Source organism: Danio aesculapii, chromosome 12 (assembly GCF_903798145.1).
Source record: "Danio aesculapii chromosome 12, fDanAes4.1, whole genome shotgun sequence".
In the NCBI taxonomy this organism is placed as follows: Eukaryota; Metazoa; Chordata; class Actinopteri; order Cypriniformes; family Danionidae; genus Danio; species Danio aesculapii.
Window position 1 is genome coordinate 24,154,129 of NC_079446.1, and position 22,948 is coordinate 24,177,076.

The 22,948-nt window shown below is 35.8% G+C and overlaps 4 protein-coding genes across 4 annotated transcripts in view; 1 reads left to right on the forward strand and 3 right to left on the reverse strand.

Moving 5' to 3' along the window:
• gucy2cb (guanylate cyclase 2Cb) overlaps positions 1-1,380 on the reverse strand; it is a 30,802-nt gene extending 29,422 nt beyond the window's left edge. Inside the window, exon 1 of the mRNA XM_056469530.1 lies at positions 959-1,380. Within this exon, the coding sequence (XP_056325505.1) occupies positions 959-1,163 (205 nt within the window). The 5' untranslated portion in view covers positions 1,164-1,380. The remainder of the gene's footprint in view (positions 1-958) is intronic.
• cby1 (chibby homolog 1 (Drosophila)) overlaps positions 1-22,948 on the forward strand; it is a 142,835-nt gene that overhangs the window by 66,348 nt on the left and 53,539 nt on the right. The gene's annotated exons all lie outside the window — the stretch shown is intronic.
• csdc2a (cold shock domain containing C2, RNA binding a) lies at positions 6,357-10,466 on the reverse strand. Its single transcript, XM_056469544.1, has 4 exons — positions 10,115-10,466; positions 9,449-9,656; positions 8,716-8,838; positions 6,357-7,067 (listed from the first exon to the last, which is right to left on the reverse strand). Exons 2-4 carry the CDS (start codon positions 9,622-9,624, stop codon positions 6,905-6,907), a joined length of 462 nt encoding a protein of 153 aa, XP_056325519.1. The 5' UTR covers positions 9,625-9,656; positions 10,115-10,466; the 3' UTR covers positions 6,357-6,904.
• The window catches only part of aco2 (aconitase 2, mitochondrial), a 10,691-nt gene continuing 272 nt past the window's right edge, over positions 12,530-22,948 (reverse strand). Inside the window, 21 exon segments of the mRNA XM_056469220.1 lie at positions 12,530-13,799; positions 15,561-15,682; positions 15,781-15,913; positions 16,011-16,202; positions 18,198-18,247; positions 18,250-18,475; positions 18,562-18,673; positions 19,448-19,521; positions 19,625-19,782; positions 19,879-19,978; positions 20,061-20,158; positions 20,248-20,352; positions 21,457-21,607; positions 21,695-21,724; positions 21,727-21,804; positions 21,806-21,859; positions 22,412-22,504; positions 22,635-22,717; positions 22,720-22,812; positions 22,815-22,838; positions 22,841-22,911. Coding sequence (XP_056325195.1) covers positions 13,665-13,799; positions 15,561-15,682; positions 15,781-15,913; positions 16,011-16,202; positions 18,198-18,247; positions 18,250-18,475; positions 18,562-18,673; positions 19,448-19,521; positions 19,625-19,782; positions 19,879-19,978; positions 20,061-20,158; positions 20,248-20,352; positions 21,457-21,607; positions 21,695-21,724; positions 21,727-21,804; positions 21,806-21,859; positions 22,412-22,504; positions 22,635-22,717; positions 22,720-22,812; positions 22,815-22,838; positions 22,841-22,911 — 2,182 coding nt within the window. The 3' untranslated portion in view covers positions 12,530-13,664.

Sequence of the window (22,948 nt, forward strand, 5' to 3'; positions counted from 1 at the left end):
AATGATCAACTTATTTTGTCGAAAAGAAAATTGCAGTAACACTTTAAAATAATGGTCCATTAGTTAATGTATTTTACTAACATGAACAAACTACTAGTAATACATTTATTATGGTATTTAGTTATCTTTGTTAACCTTAGTTAATGTTCATGCTAGTTCAGATTAACTCATGGTGCATTATCAAATGTTCACAAGCACAACTTTGGATTTTAATAATGCATTAGTTAATGTTGATCTATGATTAATAAATGCTTTACAAGATTATTCATACGTAGTTAATGTTAGTAAATACATTACATTTACTAAAGTGTTACCAACATTTCTTTTCATCTGCAGTCGAAGGGTTTCAGTTACTGTAGAGAACAGCTCAACATCTTATAGTCAATAAAAACTGTCAATTTCAGCTGCCGCCTAAACAGGGCTTGTCAGATAATAAAGGGAAATTACAACCAGGTGCCAGATCGACACCATTAACAGAGCTATTTGAAAGTATTTGAAGCTAGTTCAGTGTTCTTCTTTAAATAGCTCATTGTGTTTTCTAATACTCTGCTTCAGAATAAATGTAACTCACGAAATATGTTTTAAAAACTGCTTTGTGTTACAGGACAAAGTTGAAAAAGACTAAGCAGTGACACCGAATTTTGGAAACTGTTGTTGACTAATTTATTGTGAAATAAAAAAATGTAAGATTTTAAGTCATTTTGACCACCACTAAACGGTTAAACGGTTAAAGATTTCCAACTTTCTTCAGAATATCTTCTTTTCTGTTCAACAGAAGAAAGAAACTCAAAGACTTGAAAGTTGGAACCAGAGGGTTTTAGATGAACAATCACTTAAATTTTTTTTTAAGATGTCACTAAAACTTGTGTTTCTTCTCCTCTACATCACATCATTTGTCGTTAGTAAAGAATGTTTCTAAATTTCCTCGCATTGTGAAAATGCTACTAGCATACGTCACCATTTTTAAAGTTGATCTCAGAATCAGATTCAACAGCTCTCATCACTGCGGGCTTCACAAAATTGATACTCCAGGGCGACACGTCGTCATCCAGCAAAACGACATTCATCAGAAGAGTTCCATTCAAGCAAGACTCTTTCATCGAGAGACTCTGCTTGAGGAATGCCCACGAGAAACACACACATAACCAGATAGGATAATCCATGCTCAAATGTCAAAAGGACAAAAAGTCAGCAAAGTGTTTAGTCAAGACTGAATTACATTCCAATGTGTTTGTTAATAGCAGTCTGTAGTCCATTTTATTTGTTCTTGAGTTATTTCCCGAAGCTTTTCACATTCATCTCGAAAATATCCTGAAAATACAAAACGCTGCTTGTTTTATCCAAATAGACGGAAAGACAGACGCACTTTCACACTGATCGCTCTGCTCTCGTGTGTTAATGAACAACATGATCAGTGGTCGTGTCTCAAAACCTAGTGAGCCGCCTATATAGACAGCATTTACAGGCATCTTAGTCTTTTTGATGTCCTGATGGCTCATTATGTCAGCTCACAATCAGAGTCATCATTTAAGCCTACTGTTCACAATAAAGGAGCTTGTTTACATATATTTCTATATAAGTAAGTAATTAAATTTATGTCAAAGCAACCGAAGCAGAAGCACTCATGATCTATTAAACACTAATGTACATGATTAGGACGGTTAGAAGAGAAGTGAAGGACAAAGGTCGAGTCATAAAACCATCGTCTCGTGATAAATGAATCCGTCATAAAAGCCGTCAAAATGAAGCACGTCCTGTTTGTTTTCCCAGGTCAGGTGAGAGGAGAAAAACAGATAAATTAATCCAATGACATGATTTATTGTGCAGAAGTGCATTATTTTGAAGTTTTATTAGTGTATCATGAGTGTATTATTTTAAAGTTTTACTGAATTTAATATTTTATTTATACCCATTTTTGTGTATTTTTATTGGTGGCCAGCGACACTACTGATATACACTCACCGGCCACTTTATTAGGTACACCTTTCTTCTATCGGATTCCCTTTTGCCTTTAGAACTGCTCTAATCCTTCATGGCATAGATTCAACAAGGTACTAGAAATATTTTTCTAGAAATACATTTTGGTCCATATTGACATGATAGCATAACGCTGTTGCTGCAGATTGTTGACTGCACATCCATGATGTGAATCTCCCATTACACGATATCCCAAAGGGATGATTGAGATCTGGGGACTCTGGAGACTATTTGAGTACAGTGAATTCATGGTCATGTTCAAGAAAGCAGACTAAGATGATTTGCGCTTTATGACATGGTGTGTTAATCTGCTGGAAGTAGCCATCAAAAGATGGGTACACTGTGGTCATAAAGGGATGGACATGGTCAGCAACAATACTCAGGTAGGCTGTGGTGTTGACACGATGCTCAATTGGTACTAATGGGCCAAAAGTCTGCTAAGAATATATCCCCTACACCATTACACCACCACCACCAGCCTAAACCGTTGATACAAGGCAGGATGGATCCATGCTTTCATGTTGTTGACTCCAAATTCTGACCCTACCCTCCGAATGTCACAGCAGAAATCAAGACTGTTCAGACCAGGCAACATTTTTCAAATCTTCTATTGTCCAATTTTGGTGAGCCTGTGCGAATTGTAGCCTCAGTTTCCTGTTCTTATAGCTGACAGAAGTGGCACCCGCTGTGGTCTTCTGCTGCTGTAGCCCATGTGCCTCAAGGTTAGACGTGTTATGTGTTCAGAGATGCTCTTCTGCATACCTCAGTTGTAACTAGTGGTTATTTGAGTTACTGTTGCCTTTCTATTAGCTTAAACCAGTCTGGCCATTCTCCTCTGACCTCTGGCATCAACAAGGCATTTGTGTCCACAGAACTGCTGCTCACTGGATATTTTCTTTTTTTTTTTTGGACCATTCTCTGTAAACCCTAGAGATGGTTGTGCATTAAAATTCCAGTAGATCTGCAGTTTCTGAAATACTCAGACCAACCCGTCTAGCACCAGCAACCATGCCATGTTCAAAGTCACTTAAATCACCTTTCTTCCCCATTCTGATGCTCGGATTCAACTGCAGCAATGGTCTTGACCATGTCTACATGCCTAAATGTATTGAGTTGCTGCCATGTGATTGGCTGATTAGAAATTTGTGTTAACGAGCAGTTGGACAGGTGTACCTAATAAAGTGGCCGGTGAGTGTATATGTTTTGATTCTTTTCTTTCTTTTTTTCTTAGTTGGTTTGTTGGTTGTCTGTTAAAACTTTTACAATCTTTATTCTCTTGTAAAATTTAACTATACTTGTTGTGTTGTGCTTAGATTTTCCTTACCAACACAATTATATTACCTAGTGCTTCCCCTCAGTAATGATTTATCCTATCAAACAATAGATTTGCCAGTTAATTTATTTATGGGTCAGGTTCATTTACAGCTTCTAAGAAAAAGGTAAATCTTACTTGAATCTGGGCCATGAGACGCAGCAAACACCATAAGTCATTTTCAATCATGTTTTTCAATCATATCACACTGTAAAAAATTTAATGAAGCATAAGTTATGATAACATGTTTTTATGTAAACTTATTTTATTATTAAACCTTGTTAATTGTGTTTCTAACTTCATTAATGTTATACAAGCTGTTTTAAGTCTGTTTATTGTAATTTAAGTTAAAATGACTCAAGGTTAATATAATTCAGCTTGAAAATTTCAAGCAACCAAGGCTTTATATAGCTGGCGTGTATGTACATATATGTTTGATTATATACAGTGATAAAAAAAGTAATTATTTTTTGTAGAAGTGTGCCATAACCAATTGCTGGTTTATGAGCTTAGGGAGCAATAAAAAATGGATGATGAAAGTGTAAAATGTGTAAATAAAATTTTATGTTTTTACTGCACGCGGTTTAATGTTTTCCACTCTCAGGGTTGAACTGTTTCACGTGTACTGCAGTTAACTGAATGCATCACTCGTAATAAAATGTCTGCTTTTTATTATAAATACTGTGTTTTATTTATTTATATAACCGCAATCTCCAGTTTACCTGATGTTGTGCTCCATCTAGTGGTCATTTATACAAACGTCAGTCACTGAACACAAACCGCACCCTTCGTTTCAAGTAACTTCTAGTAGATGGCGCTACACCACAGCCAAACAATGAATGGTTGTGTTTCGAGATTACCTACACATTTGTGAAAGTGTAACATTGAAACCAAACATTTTTAAAGTATTTGACTTTAGATAATTGATTATTATTTGTTTCTTTAGTTCTGCTGAATCATGAACAGTCACGGCTAAAGGACTTCATTCATCAAATTTCATGATTCCACCAAAAAAATTGTCCCCGACAGAGACAGTAAAACCACTAAAATGTTTCTAGATACTACATACCTCATTTGATGGAACTCAGATAAAAACACAGACTAAAACTGTATGATATTTCACAAACATACATCTGCTTATCTGTTGATCATGAGAAAATGTGTTTCATTCTTGACAGTAGCTTGCCTGTAAAGAAGACTCGTTAAACAGTGTAACATTGACTGTATTACATACAGTACCATACCTAATAATATAAATAATATAATATAAATAATCGGCATTATTCCCTCTGCACTTCAGGAACTGAGAAGGCCCTGAGCACATGGGCGTAAACCCAAATGAGATTAAGATTTTCTTTGATTGGGAAGGGCGTGGTTTTAAAATTAAAGGTGAATGACGAAAACGCTTCAGGGCAACGTCATTTATGCTTCATTAAATTGAAATCTCAACCATTTTGTGTAAAACAATGCAAAATGCTTAAATGCGATAGGAAACATTTGAATCTGTTACTAATTGTTTTTTTTTTAAATATGGTTAAACCACTAACAGAGCTGACATTTTCCACGATTTTGTAGGCTACTTTAGCTCAAGATGCTAACTTCAAACCATTTACCACATGGCATGTCTCAAACAGAAATGTATGCATTTTATCATATCATGTCACAGGCTTCTTCTATCAGTGCTTTAAAGATTGTTATGCCTTTGTTTAATTGATGTAACAGAGTTGATCATAATGTATACGGACAGACACATTTTTTAAAATAACTAAATTATCAAATAATAAAAATATTACAGACAATTGATTTTTAATTCAACCATTTATTTAATTTAGTGAACACATATTGTATCCTTAATTATTTTATGATAATTGAAGTTGAATATATGATTTAGTGGGTTAATATTTTATAATTATTTATAATTATAATTATTTTAAGACTAAATGTCCCTAAATACACACACAAACATTTTTTTAGAGATGACATTTTATAATTTGTGTTATTATTTTCATTTCATTAGTTTCATTATTTTTTGTTTTGGACAAATAACTAACGGTTTATCTAGGAAATGCTACTCCTGTTTCAAATTTGGTGGAGATGTAGCACATTCCTGCTTTTTCATGTTAAGCCACAAATGTTCTGTTGGGTTTATGTCAGGTCAATTTTGACCATTAACAGACATTGGGTGTACTTGGTCCGCAATCATATTCAGAGAGCTGACAAATGTGTTCCCATTACAGTATATCCAGATGCCACATGTCCATTGTGAGTATTTCTGCTCGACTATATCAAAGACTATAGAATACAATAATGGGACTTTGACTATATGGACTGTGATGCACCAGAAAGCTTGATGACACAAACATGACACTGCAGTAAAGATACAGTTGTAGAATCTTAAGCAGTTGCTTACCTGAATCAAAATAGCAATGCTATTTAGTTAGGTAGAAATGTTATTACATTAATAATGTATAATAATAACATTAATATTTGATTTTTTAAATGTGATATTAAATATACGTTTTACTTCCAGATTTTGTAATCCTTCATTGATTTTAGCAAGCTCCAAATTCAGAAAGAATCATGTGTGTATATATAGTGTTTTTATGTTCATAATAATCAGAATGGGCTTTGAAAAATCTATTCCAGCATATGTCTTACACAGCGGATGCCCTTCCAGCCGCAACCCAATACTGGGAAACACCCATAGACTCACAGACACTTGTACACTACGGCCAGTTTTGTTTGCCCAATTTACCTATAGAGCATGTCTTTGGACTGCAGAGGAAACTGGAGCACCCAGAGGAAACCCACATGGGGAGAACATGACTAACTCCACAAACTCCACACAGAAATTCCAACTGACCCAGCCGGGACTCGAACCAGTGACGTTCTTGCTGTGAGGTGACAGTACTAACCACTGTGCCACCCCCATCTTTTGTTTAATAATAAGAAAATCTTGCCTGGAACACCTGAAAGTGGAAGAATAAATTAAAAATATCACATTTTTTAAAAATCTATACAAAAAAAAATACAGAAAACAACACTTTGTTGACTTATTTCAGTTTTATTAGAATTATCGTAAGAATTAATCACTGTGATTTTTGGATTTGTAGCTCTCTTACAGAAAACAAACACCATCAGTGCTATCAATTACAATTAAAGAAATGGAAGTTCATATTGATGTGCATTATTTAGTTTAGGAAATCAAGTTTACATAGATGACTCGAACATATACACAAGCACAATGAACTCAACTGCCTCTGTACATAAAATAAAAATAAATACATGATTAAGTACATACAAATGACAAGATGCCAAACAAGGGCAGCACTGCTGCTTTTTGTGTCACAGTTATATTATGTTCTGCCAATGCTGCATCGAATCTCAGCTGACTTAAATCACAAAGCATTTTTCCAAACAGATCTCTTACCATCTTTCTGATGTATATCTGCCAGGCTGGAGAAAACAACAGTTGCATAACCCTAATTGCTATTCCATCCCTATCCTACTTACACACAACACCAGCATGAGCACCTCGAGTTAAACCAATCCCCTTTTCCCCTCTCTCTGCTTGTTTTTTTTTGTTTTTTTTAGTGTTAGGCTTGAATGTGTGAGCTATGAGCTGATCACTTGCCCAGACCAGGTCTCGTGTTTCCTTCCGGAAGACAGGTTGGTGATGACCACCTCGACTGCTTGGAACTTTATGTTTTTGGGAGGAACAGGACACACTTTGTAGGTCACCTCATCCCCCTCCATAGGGACATATTCACCCTCAATACTAGGAGAAAAAACAGAATTGTAGTTATCTGTAAAAACGCACTAAACTATAATATTATTTGAAAACACCAAAACAAACATGACATAATCCTCCAAGTCTCTGCTCCTTTTTATATATATATATACTTTACTTTTAGACACGCCCCTTACTGTTGATTGGCTGCAAGTGTGTTTTGGTATTGATCTGACAGCGGGGTCAAAATTGTTTTTCAACAAATTGCTTAGTCCACCTCAGGTATATATAAATATATATATAAATATGTAAATACTATAGTGTTTTTGAACCATAAACTACCTACCATAAACTAACAAAAGTCTTGTCACCTATTCAAGTTTTAGGAGCAACAAATAATAACTTGACTTCTAGTTGGTCATTTGGTATCAGAAGTGGCTTATATGAAAGACAAAGGCCTCTAGATTACGCTTATTTTGTCAAAATAAAATATGATCATGCTTATTGATTTGTAGTATTTAATTTAATGAAGTATTTAATTAGGACAGTAAGTTCTAACTTTGCTGAGACAAAAATCTTGTCACTTAACAGAAATAATGTACAGTATAGAAAGTCATGGTGCAGTGAAAAAATAATTAATATTGTGTATGACTCCTATGAGCCTGGAGGACTGTGTCCATACACCTCTGCAATGACTCAAATAACTTAATAATAAAGTCATCTGGAATGGGAAAGAAAGTGTTCTTGCAGGACTCCCAGAGTTCATCAAGATTCATCTTCAACGCCTTCTCCTTTATTTTACCCCAGACATGCTCAACAAGGTTCATGTCTGGTGACTGGGCTAGCCAACCCTGGAGTATTTTGACCTTCTTTGCTTTCAGGAACTTTGATGTGGAGGCTGAAGTATGAGAGGAAGTGCTGCCCTGCTGAAGAATTTGCCCTCTCCTGAGGTCTGTAATGTAATTGGGCAGCACAAATGTCTTGATACTTCAGGCATGTTGCCATCCACTCTGCAGATCTCTCATACACCCTCATACTTAATGTAACCCCAAACCATGATTTTTGCTTGACCAAAATTGAGACTGATTTCTATGAGAATCGGGCCAATGCGTGTTCCAATAGGTCTTCTGCAGTATTTGTGATGATTGGGATGCAGTTCAACAGATTCATCAGAGAAATCTACCTTCTGACACATCTATCTATCTATCTATTTTGTGGAAAATGTTTAAAAGTATAGTGATATGCTTTAAGACAGTGGTTATTAAAGCCTATGTTTTATATAAATAAATATAAATTAAAATATACATATATTGTTTGTATGTATAAAATATATGCATAAAATATAAATATGTAAACAATTGTATTTTTTCATACTCTTGCATTTTGCATTATAAGGTGTCAGATTTTGTTCATAACAAAGTGGCTTGTAAGTGATTAGGAATTGCATCATGTCAATTTACACAGTTAAATACATTTTATTATATGACCTCCTTGATTTTTCCTTGAAATCTTTTCATTGGGCACTCATTTTTTGCAACACAACCTTACATTATTTTGTCATGACAGTTTCAGTTTGTCTTATTAAAACCAATAAACCAGATTTGCACTGTTTCATTGCATAATTTAAAATGTCTAATTATAAAAAATGTCATATAGATGCTAAATAAAAAGTTCTTTTTAATGTCTTGTCACTTACTCTGAGATGTGGACAAATATGTCTTCTCCTCCATGGGAGGGCCGAATGAATCCATGACCTTGGGACCTTGAAAAGTTCTTGCAAACGCCCTTGTAAACGGGTCCAGATTTGGCTCTCACCGATCTGACAAAACACCAGAGCAAAGACATTCAAGAATCAGTTTTGATTTCTGTTTGTAAACGTCAAATGAAAAAAAAATTATACTCATTCATTAAAATAAAGCCAACAATACATTGTATTTTATTTGTAATAGTGTTGAATATAATATCTATCTATCTATCTATCTATCTATCTATCTATCTATCTATCTATCTATCTATCTATCCCATAATAGGACTCTAATGTAAACATTTTTAAAAAATCTCCTTATAATATAATATAATATAATATAATAATTTTCCTTGTCATTTTAATTTTACAGCCATAATATACATTAATATATTCACATATAACTAAGTAATAATAATAAAATCATAATTTTTCTGTTATGAAGTCTCAACAGTCGCACTGTATTTTGTTCTGTCTATTTATTTGCCTTGAAGAATCTTAAACTTTTATAGTATGTATTTTTCAATCTTTTAGCCACATAACACTAGCCCCAATATTAATGAACAAAGTAAAAAAGTAAATACTGGTTGAAAAAGAAAATATCCAGCGACAACATTAAATTCAGACATATGATATGACCTGAGAAAAATTTGTACTCTGTCAGCAGTATAGTACAGCTACTCACGCTGAATATGTGCGTGTGCGTTTGGTTGGCAGTGGACTCAGAGGTTCCCCCGTCTGAGGAGGTTTCCTCTCCAGAAGACCACTGCCTTCCCTCAGGAAAGGTAATGAAAGTGAGAGAGGTGTGTGTGGGCAGTGCAGCTTTCCATCAGACGTTGATGTGCTTTCTGAATCAGCCATTGGTGTGAAATTCAATGGAGATGGGATGAAGCCTGTGTGGTTTGAAAAATGAAATAAACAAACAAACAATATCTGTGTTATATATCTGTGCTATTGCTTAATTAAATATTAAACAGCTGCTTGGAAATGTTCATCATCCCTCAAATCTGGGCGCAGTAGCTGCAGCATCAGGACCACATCAGATTTTATGACTTTTGTCGACTGTTTCCCCCCTTCAAACTGTGCTTCCTTTTCATTGTTTTGCATTGCACCATGGCTTTCTGCCCTGCAGTCTGAGAAAGGCCAAGCATATGTACCGCAGACTCCATAATAATAACAGCCTAATGGAACGGGACTGTGGTCAAATTGTGAGTGACGTTACGCTTGTTTTGTTATCTTTTTATGAACCTGAAATCTACAATGTAGGTTGTTGACAACCGTCCTCAGTTTTATATTACACAGTACGCGACAATATACTATACAGACATGAAAATAACAATGAAATTCTTACCGTGTGGAACGTTATTGTGGATACCAATCTGTCGGTTGATATCACGAGCGCTGCGGAGATAAATATATTTACATCGCTACATCAGAAGCCAGTATTAAATGTCCGAATACTATCATTCGTGGTCCACATATTCGATTCAAGGGCCCCTACGTAGCACACAATAAACGAGGTTACTGGAGGAGAGGAAAGGGAGGGAACACCCAACCAAAACTGAACGCGAGAGACGCGACGCGAGAAAACAAAAACGCTCCAATTACAATCAAAGACGCTATGGTGCAAGCGACAGAATCCTGACGTAAACGTTCGTTCGACCAATCAGAACGTTAATGTAGTGCGCGTTTTAGTTTTGACGCATCAGACGTGATGTGATGCTTTATATAGGGCTTGGTGGTACTCATGTTTTTTTAATGAAATGATAGAAATATTTATTCAGTAGTTAATAACTTATTAATTTAAATTTATATTTTCATATTTATTAATTTAAATATGAAAAATAATTAGGCAATGATAAAAAGGGGTTTTCAAGCATCAAAACAATATAACCTAAATCAGTCTTTTTGTGTCCGGTTTCATAATAAAGGGGCATTTGAAATATTAATATGTAATTAAAATTACTTTATATATTAAAATTCTTAAATATATTTTATATGACCTTGATTTTACTGTTAATTTTATTTATTTTTTGGGGTACCCTTTTTGCAATACAATTTTTAATTATTTTGTCAGAATAGTTCCAATTTTGTTTTTGGTACTGACCAATGTAATGTAAAACTAAATTTGCACCAATGTCGCATTGTCTTGGATGATACAGACACACACCCCTATGGGAAGAATCTATATGCCAACTGGAAAGCCTCAGCTTCTCTGAGCTTACTGGATTTATTCTTAAGCAAAATTTTAATATTTGTTTTATTAATAAAGGTCGGGTGAAATCATTAACCCTTGTGCACTGTTCAAATTCACAACCCTTGTGTTATGTTCTGGATTAAAACATCCAGTGAATTAAACTGCTGTGAAAATGCAACAGATACATTTTTTTTCAATTTCTTTTGCAAAAAGCTTTTAATCAACCTCAGTCCTGATCAAAACTACTAAATGTTTAAAAAAATTATAGCATTTTAACTCTTTAATTGCCAAATTCACAAATTATGTCACTGAATTGGTGAAAAACCCCTACAAAATGATGTATTTTTCAATTTAAAATGTAATTGCGGACAAGATTTTTTTTTTTACCTTTTATCAAAGTCTTGGACATGTGAATGATTGTTAACAACACTGCCTTTGACAATGCATTAGATTTAAAAAAAAAATTCTAACTAATTTACTGTTAGTGGCTGTTTTAGCCCTATTGATTTCGATTATAACCACATTTGATGGTGCATAAATACACAGTCTTTGTTTTAATTTACTCCATGTAGTTCTGAGAACTGAGATGCATATTTTGATTTTCTCAGACACATCAAGGTAAGTGCACAAAGGTCACTCCCACACACATTTTAATTTGCTGTTACACTCCATATAAAATCCAGAAAGCTTCTTTTTTTTGCACAGGCCTATCTAAAGGGTTAATATTGCCAACTGATGATCAACAGTAAAATTACAAAATGTTCCTCTTCCGAACGATGAAAACCACCAATGATCAAAAATGCATGATTATATGGTGTCAGTTTTGCAATAAAAAAAAATGGTTATAATGGAAGTTAATGGTGCAAAAACAGTGACCAATAATAAATTAGGGAGAAAAAAAAAAAGAAAATTTATCAAAAACAATGCATCAAAGGCAATGCTGTTTCACGTGTCCAAGACTTTGATAAAAGGTAAAAAAAAAAAATCCAGCCCACAATTACTTTTTTTTTTTTTAACCAAATCATTAAGATCATTTGTGAATTCGGCAATTAAAGAGTTAAAATACTGTAATTTTCTAAGCAATTTAGTAGTTTTGATCAGGACTGAAGTTCATTAACCGATTTATGCAGAAGAAAAATGAAAAAAAAAGTTTATCTGATTTAATTCACTGAATGTTTAATTTACTGGATGTTTTCATCCCTAACATAATGAAATAGTAAATTTACCCAGAGTATATTGTTGAGTTTTTTCAAAATTCAAAGCATTTTCTCAAAATATGCGACAAGATAAGATGTGTCACCAAAAAATCTTTCCGCTAGCTGAAACACAGAAAAGGTTATGGTCAAATCAGGACACAAATTCATCCCAGAGTGGATGAAAACATTCCCAAAAGCACATATGGGTTAACATTAACTGGCCAAAATAAATGTGTGATTGGCATCACAGGAATACTCATTTAAAGTTACATAATAATATTTTCATAAATAATATTTCTTTTCTCTTTAATTAAAAAGATACAAACCTACAGATTCTGTATGCTTAAATGTACTTAAGCAAACAAGTACACAATTATTTTAAATTACTTTATTTTATAACCCACTGTGACCGATCAGCATCCATTTCCTCAACAACAGAAAAGAAGAAAAAGATGGAAAATAATGGGGTTATAAAGAGGATGTGCTTGTGTGGTGTTACGAAATACACAGTTTAGAGCTGCAGATACAACTAGACAGCATTCTTCACATTTACCGTATCGGCTAGCATTCGTACTACAGTAAAAGTCATCTGATGAGCACATACTGTTTGGTATCTTGAAAGCAGTTGGTATTGTCTGCTAGTCAGAGTGACTGACATGAGAACAGCTCTGTGTAAAAGAAGAAGAAAAAAATGCAACCCTACAAAAAAGGGCACTCAAATATACAGGAAAAGTGCTCACAAGGCTGAAGGTCTGATTACTGATCAATTACTCAATAACTGTCATCCAAAACACTTAAGATAATGCACATTCGAGATTTGCTTCAAATGCTTATAAATATGAATTTGGTTTAAAACATTTAGAACTTGACCTGCGGTGCGCTCAGCACAGGTACGATTGATGGATTTTGATGTTGTGTACGACGAGATCTGCAGAAGATTTGAAGAACAGGCATAGACAAGTCAGAATAGCTACATGAACAATAACCGGTCAAGTTTCAAGCTTGCGTGAATAAGAACACCAATTATTATGAGTGACTGACAAGCTCTTTTAAATGAATCAAGTCAAATATCGGCTGATTACAGCAGAGAACATTCACAAGCAGCTCTCATTACAGTTCAGTGTGAGATTACAAACAGAAATGAATCATTAACAGTTGCCTGATCACAGCACAGATACTTGGATAATTTTGTAAATCAAACTCTGGCATCTTCCGCTAAAATCATTTGTAGGTCATTTTTTTAACCATTCTGTAATAGTTCCAACTTGCACTAAGCATAACAATTTCTAAACAATTATCAGTCCTGCAATATATTATATAGTTCTGAGACGCTTGTGTATAAACATGACTTGTCTATGTAACACAGTTTTAAAAACGTGTTGTATGTTTTGTGTATACTTCAGTTCATAATTACATGAGAGTGTTTAAACCTTTCATACACATTCCAATCCTCCTGTTTGATGCATAACCCCCCCTCCATATAATTGTATATATATGGCCAATCACGTTCATTTCTGCATCTCTTTCATTCTGTTGAGGGCGGAGCCAGCCTGGAACCATTCGATCTGGGTTTCATTAAAGGTGTGGTTCAACTCGATTGTTTCCGAGCTTCCATCAGTGTGCTTGATGACGGCTTTAAGAGGCTGAAGGAACAAAAATATTAGTAAAATTAGGTTGAATATTAAGAAAGGTTATTATTTACTGCAGTTTCTCTCAAACAGGAGTTTAAGGCATAAATGAGGGGTTTGTCTGTTTATAAAAATGCTAATTAATATACATAAATTGTTTCAAAGCTTGTCTTCTAGTGATGGGAACGTAAACTAAGTTCAGCAAATTCAAGCAAATCCTGTAAATATTTTAGCTCAGAGATTTCAAAGACTCATTGAGCACAACATAAACATAATATACACAAATATATGATTTAAATATCTATAAATAAATGTGCATTCTAAATGTTGTCATGGAAGATATTCAGACCAGGGAGTGAATTTTGTTTTCATCTCTTTCATATTAACAATATAGACAAACCAGGGTTTCTGCAGGTTTCACCAAGATAAATTTAAGACTTTGTGACATTTTTCAGACCGTATGAATGTAATTTTAGACTTATACAGGACTAAATGCTAAGGATTTAATTAAATTATCCCAGTTGGAAAAGACTTTCACTTGCCCTATAAAAAATTATTATAATTTAATAAATTTAATAATACAGTAATATTAATTTAATAATAATAAAAAAACATTGGTCAGGTCAGTATCCTCAGCAAACAAACGGAGAACTTTTAAATAAATGTTACTGTAAGGAAAGTAATTAAATGTTATTTTTACATAAAAAGTTAAGTTTTACTGAGATGGATTGTTGGTGATTGTATATCCAGACTGGGCAACTATACATGAACAATGGAAAATTAAGACCCGTTTAAAAAAAGATTTAAAGCTTAAAAATCTGCTTTGAAATTAAAGACATTAAGACTTTTTAAATCCCGCGGATACCCTGACAGACTTATGAGGCTAGTTACCAAAGACCTTATATACACGAATCAATTATATCGATAACTGTAATCCATTTTTACTTACACATAATATATATATATATTTATTAGTGTTTTCCTGTTTTTCATGCCCTCTCAGCTTGCTATACTTTTGTGCTTTATTTGAATTTTAATGATTAAAGCTCATTCCACTCTTATGCATTCATCCATTTTCCTAAATTGCATAAGCAGCCTTGTGCTGCACAGATATATTGACATGCATAGAAAAAAATCTCTATTTAATTGCCATTAAGCTTAACACCATGCACTAGTGTTATCATAATACTGAAATTTGGTACTGACATTTTAAAATGTCCATTTCCTTCTAACATTTGAGCACTGTGTTCACATGCTCAACAGAAATTACTGTCATTAGCTGTGAAGGTCATCAGTTTACCGAACTAACCGCTGTTTACTGAATCTAACTACAGATACAGCGACACTGGAGCGTTTTAAAGCAAAAGATCAGCTGGTCTATCAATAAGCTGACATACAAACGATCTGCTGATGAATCGTCGGATCTTCACGGTTTTAAAATGCTCCAATGTCCCTGTATCTGTGGTTACACTCAGTCAACAGCGGTGAGTTTGGTGAACTGATCACCTTCACTGCCAAATCACAGTCATTTCTTTTGAGCACATGAACACAACGGCAAATCAGCTGTGTTTAAGATCACGCTCAACAGTGCTCAAATGTTAGCAGGAAATGGACATTTTACAGCACCGATTGGTACCAAATTCCAGCATGGTGACAACACTACCAGGCACACTTTGAAAATCCTTGTTTTAGATCATTAGGGGTTTTGGCTGGAAAAAGACTCAATCCAGAAAAGAGATATCTAAACAAGAATTGGTATTTAAAAATAGCACTTACCTTTCCAGGGGCGAAGCTCTTAAGCCCAATAATGGAGATTTTATCATCTGGGCGGATTTTGTCATAATCAGCAGGATTGGAGAAGGTGAGGGGCAGCAGGCCCTGTTTCTTCAAGTTTGTTTCTGTTGACAGTCATGATATGCTCATTGAAATCAACTGCTAAAGGTCTTCAGGTCAATTAAGAAGCCAAATGAGTTTTTAATTCAAATTTCACACTCACCATGGATTCTAGCAAAGCTCTTCACAATGATGGCCCTCCCTCCTAAATGTCTGGGCTCCAGAGCAGCATGTTCTCTGCTGGATCCCTCACCATAGTTCTCATCTCCAACAACTACCCACGAAATATTGTTCTTCTACAAGTGAGAAAATACAGGTAATTCAGAAAACTGTTATGAATAACAATGGCGTCAACATACAAATAGAAATGCAAGAGAGAAAAACACTTCTTACTTTGTAATGGCGAGCAACATCAGGAACGCCCCCGTACTCCCCAGTCAGAAGGTTGCGGAGTTTATTGACACCATCATTCTCAATATTAACGGCACCAATTAGCAGGTTATTGGAAATATTATCAAGGTGGCCACGGAACTTCAGCCAGGGTCCGGCAGCGCTGATGTGGTCAGTGGTGCACTTTCCTTTCACCTGACAAAAATTATAATTTTATTATTAAAAACTAAAAATGAAAGGATCATAAAACACTTTTTTTCCAGAGATGATAATAGAGATGTCTGTTGCACAGTACAGAATAATGTTAAAATGTAAGAGAAAACAATAATTTTAAGCTTTTGTTGTGCTATTTTCAACTGCCGACTTCTGAAATCAGTCGACGTCATAGAATGCAACATAACATTTTGTGAAATGTCACGGTCTTGTACATTTGAATGAAACCGCATTGTTCAGATACTATGAGAAAGTGCTTTGCTTAAAGGATTAGTTCACCCAAAAATCTAAATTCTGTCATCAATTACTCACCCCCATGTTGTTCCAATCCCGAGAACTTTGTTCATCTTTTAAACACAAATGAAGATCCACCATAGCCTTTCTATTGACTTTAGTTGTTCAACTATATTCAAATGAAACTCTAAGAACACTTATGTGCAAATCGTTTAGTTTTTTGATCTATATCTTCCACATAAGATCAGGGTGCTGGGCTGCTGACTACTGGCAATACGTCATACTGACCATCATAAACATGAACCCTGAAGACCTAACGAGGAAGAAAAGACAAAGTTGTATTTATGAAAAAAAGTCGTTTTTATGGTTTCTTGGAAAACAAAATTGTTCTTGGAGCTTATGATTAGTTAAACCAATGTCACATAGAAAGTTGACTGTTTTCCTGTTCTGGATTTTGGTGATCATGACCATTCTCTCATGGTCTCTCATGACCATTGCCGCTAAGGAGAATGGGAGCACTTAAATTTTAACTAAAACAAGACTAAAAAAGTGTCAGGGGATTGTAGTGACATGATGGTGAGTAACCAATAACTCCATTTTCATTTTTGGAGAACTAACAGATAATTTTATTTTTTTACGATTTTTTTTTGTGTGTTTTTGCCTTTATTGACAGGATCATAGCTTGACATGAAGTGAAATCGGAGGATGAGGCAGAAGGAAAGTGTGAGAGGTTTGGTTGTGGTGATGAAAGAGCCAAGAGCCATGGGAGCCGAACGGTGTGATGCTGGTGGCCGGAGTGTTCAACAGATGTCAAAATCCCACAGAGGAAATCCAGATAGATACTCTCATTTTGGTTAAATGTTCACCAGTTCCCCTCTCTTTCTTTCTTGAATAAGTGCGAGTTGAGCTACTACTACACTAGCATTTCTGGCATAATCTCAAAACTCCGGCAAAGAAACTCAGCACAATGGAACATAGAAACTACACTGACTACTTGTGTTTTAGGTGTGTTATTGCCAGACAGAACACAAAAGTATAAATGCTCACAATGGCTTCGGCTACATGTAAGGTATGTGGCATGGAGTAAGCCTGGTTTATACTTCTGCATCAAGTAATCGGCGTGACACACGGCGCATGCCTTGTGCGTAGCTGTGCATTTATACTTCTGCGCGCCATTTCTGTTGCTCTGCAATAACACTTTCGATCTGGCAGTAAGGTTATGTTCCTCTGTGTAGTTTCTTCCCTGTTTTTTTTTAACGCTACCTTAATGTAGAGGTAGCTCAAACTCGCTCATTTTGAGGCAGGAACTGGCAGACGTGCAACAACTTTAATCATAAGGATTAAAGTTCACGGGACTGTAAACACTCGCTCCAAAGGGTTGGCACGGCTCTCGGTCCCACCCACACTCATCAGTGCTACCAAGCAGACCAATCACATACCTTGCACAATGCATTGTTGCGACGTGTAGATACATTTTTTGAGAGGTGCACTTCGACATCGGCAAGGGCTATGCGACCACGTGCAGGCTGCGACGGAGCATATGTGTGTGCTTGACGCAGAAGTATAAATCAGCCTTTAACCAATCAATTGACGCAGTAGTATAAATCAGTGTTAATGTTGAACTGCTGTGTGCCTTTGTGGGAAGATGTGATGCTTTTTAAGTCTGTCAAAGTGAAGTGCTGAACACGATTTTTCCCAACCTATCAAGATAGAGAATTTCAAACAGCCATGACCAAGACTTACCTTGATGAGCACTTGGAGGTCCTCAAGGTCTTTTCCACTCCATTTGTCAAGGGCTCGAGCAGCTGCAGACGGTTGCTCTGTGGGTTAACATCTACTTTAAGAGCAGAGCCATCAGCTGGTGGGTGCTGGTAGGTGTCCTGACCTGGGTCAAAGTCACGAGCAGGAAGTTCATCTCCTGTGGGTGGCTCCAGTTTAAACTTCTCTCCATTGGGGGCTGTAAGGAAGTCAGTCTCAGGGTTAAACTTCAGTGTGCCTGCAATGGCAAGGGCTGTGACAATCTGCAAGACAACAAATGAAATGATTATATTAACATATTTGGATACACACAGAAAGATTTATGGGGAAGAAATACACGGTGTAGTACCTCTGGAGAGGTGACAAAAGCATGAGTGGCAGGGTTGGCATCATTTCTGGCTGTGAAGTTCCTGTTGAATGATGTAACAATGGTGTTCTTCTCTCCCTTTTTAACGTCACGTCTGAAATAAAGATTTTATTGGTTTATGATATGGCTTTATAACACAGGTTTATTACACAGTAGTTTAAATTTCTTTATTCTGATTGGTCAGTTGTGGAATTAAGGTCATGAAGGATGCTGCTGCTGCTGGTGTTAAACTATGACCGTTGTCCTAAGCACCTGATTTTGTTTGAATCATAAAAGAGAGATATGTGACACTTCACTCTCTCTCTCTCTCTTTACATCATTCAATCTCATACTCATTCTTTAAGTAAGTATCTTGAAAAAGGCATGTTTGTTTATCCATTTCCACATAATTTCCAATCAGGAAATTCATGGTAAGAACAAAACAAATAAGAGTATATTACTTAATAATTATAATGGCAACTTCATACATCAATAAAAAAAACCCACTTAAAATATTGTATTAAAACATGATCAATTATTTTTCACTTTGATGTTACACAACATTCTTCCTGGAGAGACATTTTTAAAATGTTGATCAAAGTACTCTGTATAATATAAAAAATTAGCCTTTGACAGTTTTTGATTAACAGATCACCCAGTCTTTTCAACATATAAACTATATTAAAGTTTTTACTGTTTTTTGGTCAAATAAATAGAGGCTTTGGGAGCACAAAACATTTTTTGCACTTTGTTTGAAAAAAAATCTTACAGACTTTTCTGTAATTTTCTGTTAATCTGTAATTTTTTACTCCGTAATATTATTTGTAATATATTATTATACGTCATAAACCTTATGAAAACTCTCTAAAAACATATAAAAGACATTTACCTGTCCCATTGACCGATGCACGGTCCACAAGCATTAGCCAGGACAATTCCACCAACATCCCTCAACACTTTAGCCTGCAGTTAAGACACACATTAATCTGTCAGCCAAAATGTAGAACAATTTGCTAATTTGGGTGCATAAACTACTAATAATAAACCCTCTGGCTCTCAGACTCACATAGCCATCTCGCTCAATTGTGGCACGAATCTGCTCAGACCCAGGAGTGACAGTGAACTGGGCTTTGCACTTGAGACCCTTGTCAAGAGCTTGTTTGGCCAGGGAAGCGGCTCTGCCCATGTCCTCATAGCTGGAGTTGGTGCAGCTTCCAATAAGACCTATAAAGTTCAGTTAGAGCGACTGCGTTCATGACAGGAGACCATTAGTAAATAATGGCCACATGAAATCAATAAAAGACCATTAAAATCACTGACCAACTTTAACATCCAGGGGCCAACCATTCTTCTCAGCGACAGAGCCGATGTCTGAAACAGGATGGGCCAGGTCAGGAGTAAATGGGCCATTGATGTGAGGCTTTCAGCTGTATTACAAAATTAATCATTAACGCTTTACTGTATCTGTAACACATTTAAGTAAATTACCTCAACTGACCTACACTTACCTCATCTAGATTAATCTCAATCAGCTGGTCATAATGACAACCTGAGTCAGGAACCAATAAGTCCTTGTTTTCATCTGCTAAAGTGGCAATTTCTGTGGGAAAAATTGGAACGAGATGTCAATTTTATGAGAAAACAGTTATGATAATTATTCATTAACTAAAGACCAGTGTTACTGCTTACCTCCTCGACCCGTCTTGTCCAAGTATGTCTTCATACGATGGTTGAAAGGGAACACAGAGGTGGTAGCTCCAATTTCAGCACCCATATTGCAAATTGTGGCCATTCCTAAATTTGAAACCCAAAAGCACATTCATGACTTTGAGTTTTACCTTTATCAGCAATTAATGGTAGTGATAAACGCTAGGTCTAAATAATTAAAAATGCGATATTGAGAAAAGCAAAAATGTTATTCTAATGACATTCAGAGCTGTCTGCAATCCATGTGACCAGAACTGATCATAATGACCGCAGACAGCAGTGTAATGGCAACCCATTTACTTTTAAAAATTCGTGATTGATCGGGTGTGACGCAGTAGGTAGTGCTGTCGCCTCACAGCAAGAAGGTCGCTGGTTCGAGCCTCGGCTGGGTCAGTTGGCATTTTTGTGTGAAGTTTGCATGTTCTCCCCGTGTTCGCGTATGTTTCTTCCGGATGCTCCGGTTTTCCCCACAAGTCCAAAGACACGTGGTACAGGTGAATTGGGTAAGCTAAAATTGTCTGTAGCGAATGAGAGTATATGGATGTTTCCTAGTGATAGGTTGCAGCTGGAAGGGCATCCGCTGCGTAAAAAACATGTGCTTGATAAGTTGGCGGTTCATTCCGCTGTGGCGACCCCAGATTAATAAAGGGAATTTAATTCTTAAGGGGCAGTTAATACTATACTGCCATTAAAACTCATTACTGCAAGCAGTTGTAGTAATACCCGTCTTAATGAGTTATACACCGAATCATTTAGAAATAAATCAAGTGACTAACTTTATAAAACAAACATTGGCTAACTCAATTACGTTCAAAAACATTTTGAACAGGAACAAAAAACTGCATTGTTGCTGACATACAGATGTTTTCCTATGGCTGTATAAATGCAAACATCTGCAGTTTAACTGACTGCTTTCATAAATGTGCTCTTGGCACTGAAACTGTGAGATAAAACTTGAATAAAGTAATTTTTATTTTGGGAGAAAAAAGTAAATACCTTTCTCGACATTAAAAGTTGTTGCGGTTGCAAAAAAGAGGTCCTTGATTTAAAATGACATCAAAAATTTAATTTTCAGTTCCAAAAATGTAAAGGTCTCAGGTGATTGTTAGGACATGATGGTGAGTAAGCAATGACAGAATTTTCATTTCTTGGTGAATAACATCTTTAATAACTGTAAGAGTAGGTTTTCACCTGTGCATGAGATGGAGTCCACACCAGGGCCATGATACTCCACAATAGCACCAGTGCCACCCTTCACAGTCAAAATACCAGCAACTTTCAGGATGACATCCTTTGGTGAGCTCCAACCAGATAATGCTCCTGTCAGCTTCACACCAATGACCTGGAAAAGTTAATAGTTCCAAAATAAACATGTCCCCTATCGCCTAATTTTAGGCAACATAACATTTTTCAATAAACACAAGCTCACATTTGGACACTTCAACTCCCAGGGAATGCCCTTGCCATGACATCAACAGCATCAGCTCCACCAAACTCCAATGCAAGATGCAGCCCAAACCCCCCGCCGTTAGGGGTGTGGAGAGTCTGTACCAATCAACATGACTCCTGGATATGCATAGTTCTCCAAGATGATCTAAACGAAGAGAATATCAAAAAAAATGTATATGAACATATATAAAAAAGTTCATCAAGGTTGTCCTAAGACAAGTATTGTTTGATACACATTTTTGCTTAACAACTTTAATGAAAGTTGATCTACTTCAAATGTTGACTATAAATGTACAGAGAGAAGAAAAATGACACCTGTATACCTTTATTATAAGCTGTTAGCTGCTACAGAGTTATAAACACTTTTCACTTCTGGTAGAATTGATTCCCTCTGATTTATGAATTTAAGTCATATTTTCGAAAATATAGAAAACTACAATTATTATGGTGAGGGGATGTTACAATTTTAAGATTTCAAACTGATATTGTAAAATCACTAAAGACAAATAAAAAGTATGAATCATAAAAAAAACATATATTTTCAGGTATTCATTTAAAATAACCAATTCCATGTACATCTTAATTTCTACAAAAATATAAGATTTTAAAATATGTCAACATATGTAGCCGTACTGGACCAACTATAAAAATTTCCAAATTCTAGTTAAAAATTTTAAAAAAGTGTTTTCTCCAGTACCTGATGAATGATCCCAGAACCAGGTTTCCAAAAACCAACACCATATTTAGCCCCAGCACTAGCAAGGAAACTATAAACCTCTTGATTTACTTCCTGGTTGACAGCAAAGGAAACAGTACATCAGTGTATGAAGTGATGAATTAATAAATGTCATTTTAGTTCATACAGTGCAAAATTCATTTTAATTTTGACATTATCAGGCATATCCAGAAGCATCACATACACACATTCCCTAACTCATTCACTTGGCCTTCTGCAGATCTTGGGCTCCTCCAATCTGAGCCTCAATAAGATGGTCACAGTGGTGGTGGACGGCACTGCCACTTTTGGGAGTCCACTGCTGATGAACTGCAGCATGGCCATCTGTGCTGTTGCATCTTGCATAGCAACCCGATCAGGGTGAGGCGCAAATATGTGCGTCCTCGAGAATTTCCTGTCCAGCCGGGTCATCCAAATGGCCATACACAATCTTCTCTGACAGGGTGAGTGGCCGATTCAGCCTGGAACAGGAGAGTTATATGCAAAGTGCTATCAAAA

Excerpts from the sequence above, each read along its gene's own strand:
- csdc2a (XM_056469544.1), bottom strand. The coding sequence starts at position 9,624 with ATGGCTGATTCAGAAAGCACATCAACGTCTGATGGAAAGCTGCACTGC. Across the intron at positions 8,839-9,448 it reads CGCACACGCACATATTCAGC|ATCGGTGAGAGCCAAATCTG; the intron begins GTGAGTAGCTGT and ends GTGTTTTGTCAG. Across the intron at positions 7,068-8,715 it reads ATATTTGTCCACATCTCAGA|TATTGAGGGTGAATATGTCC; the intron begins GTAAGTGACAAG and ends TTTTTCTCCTAG.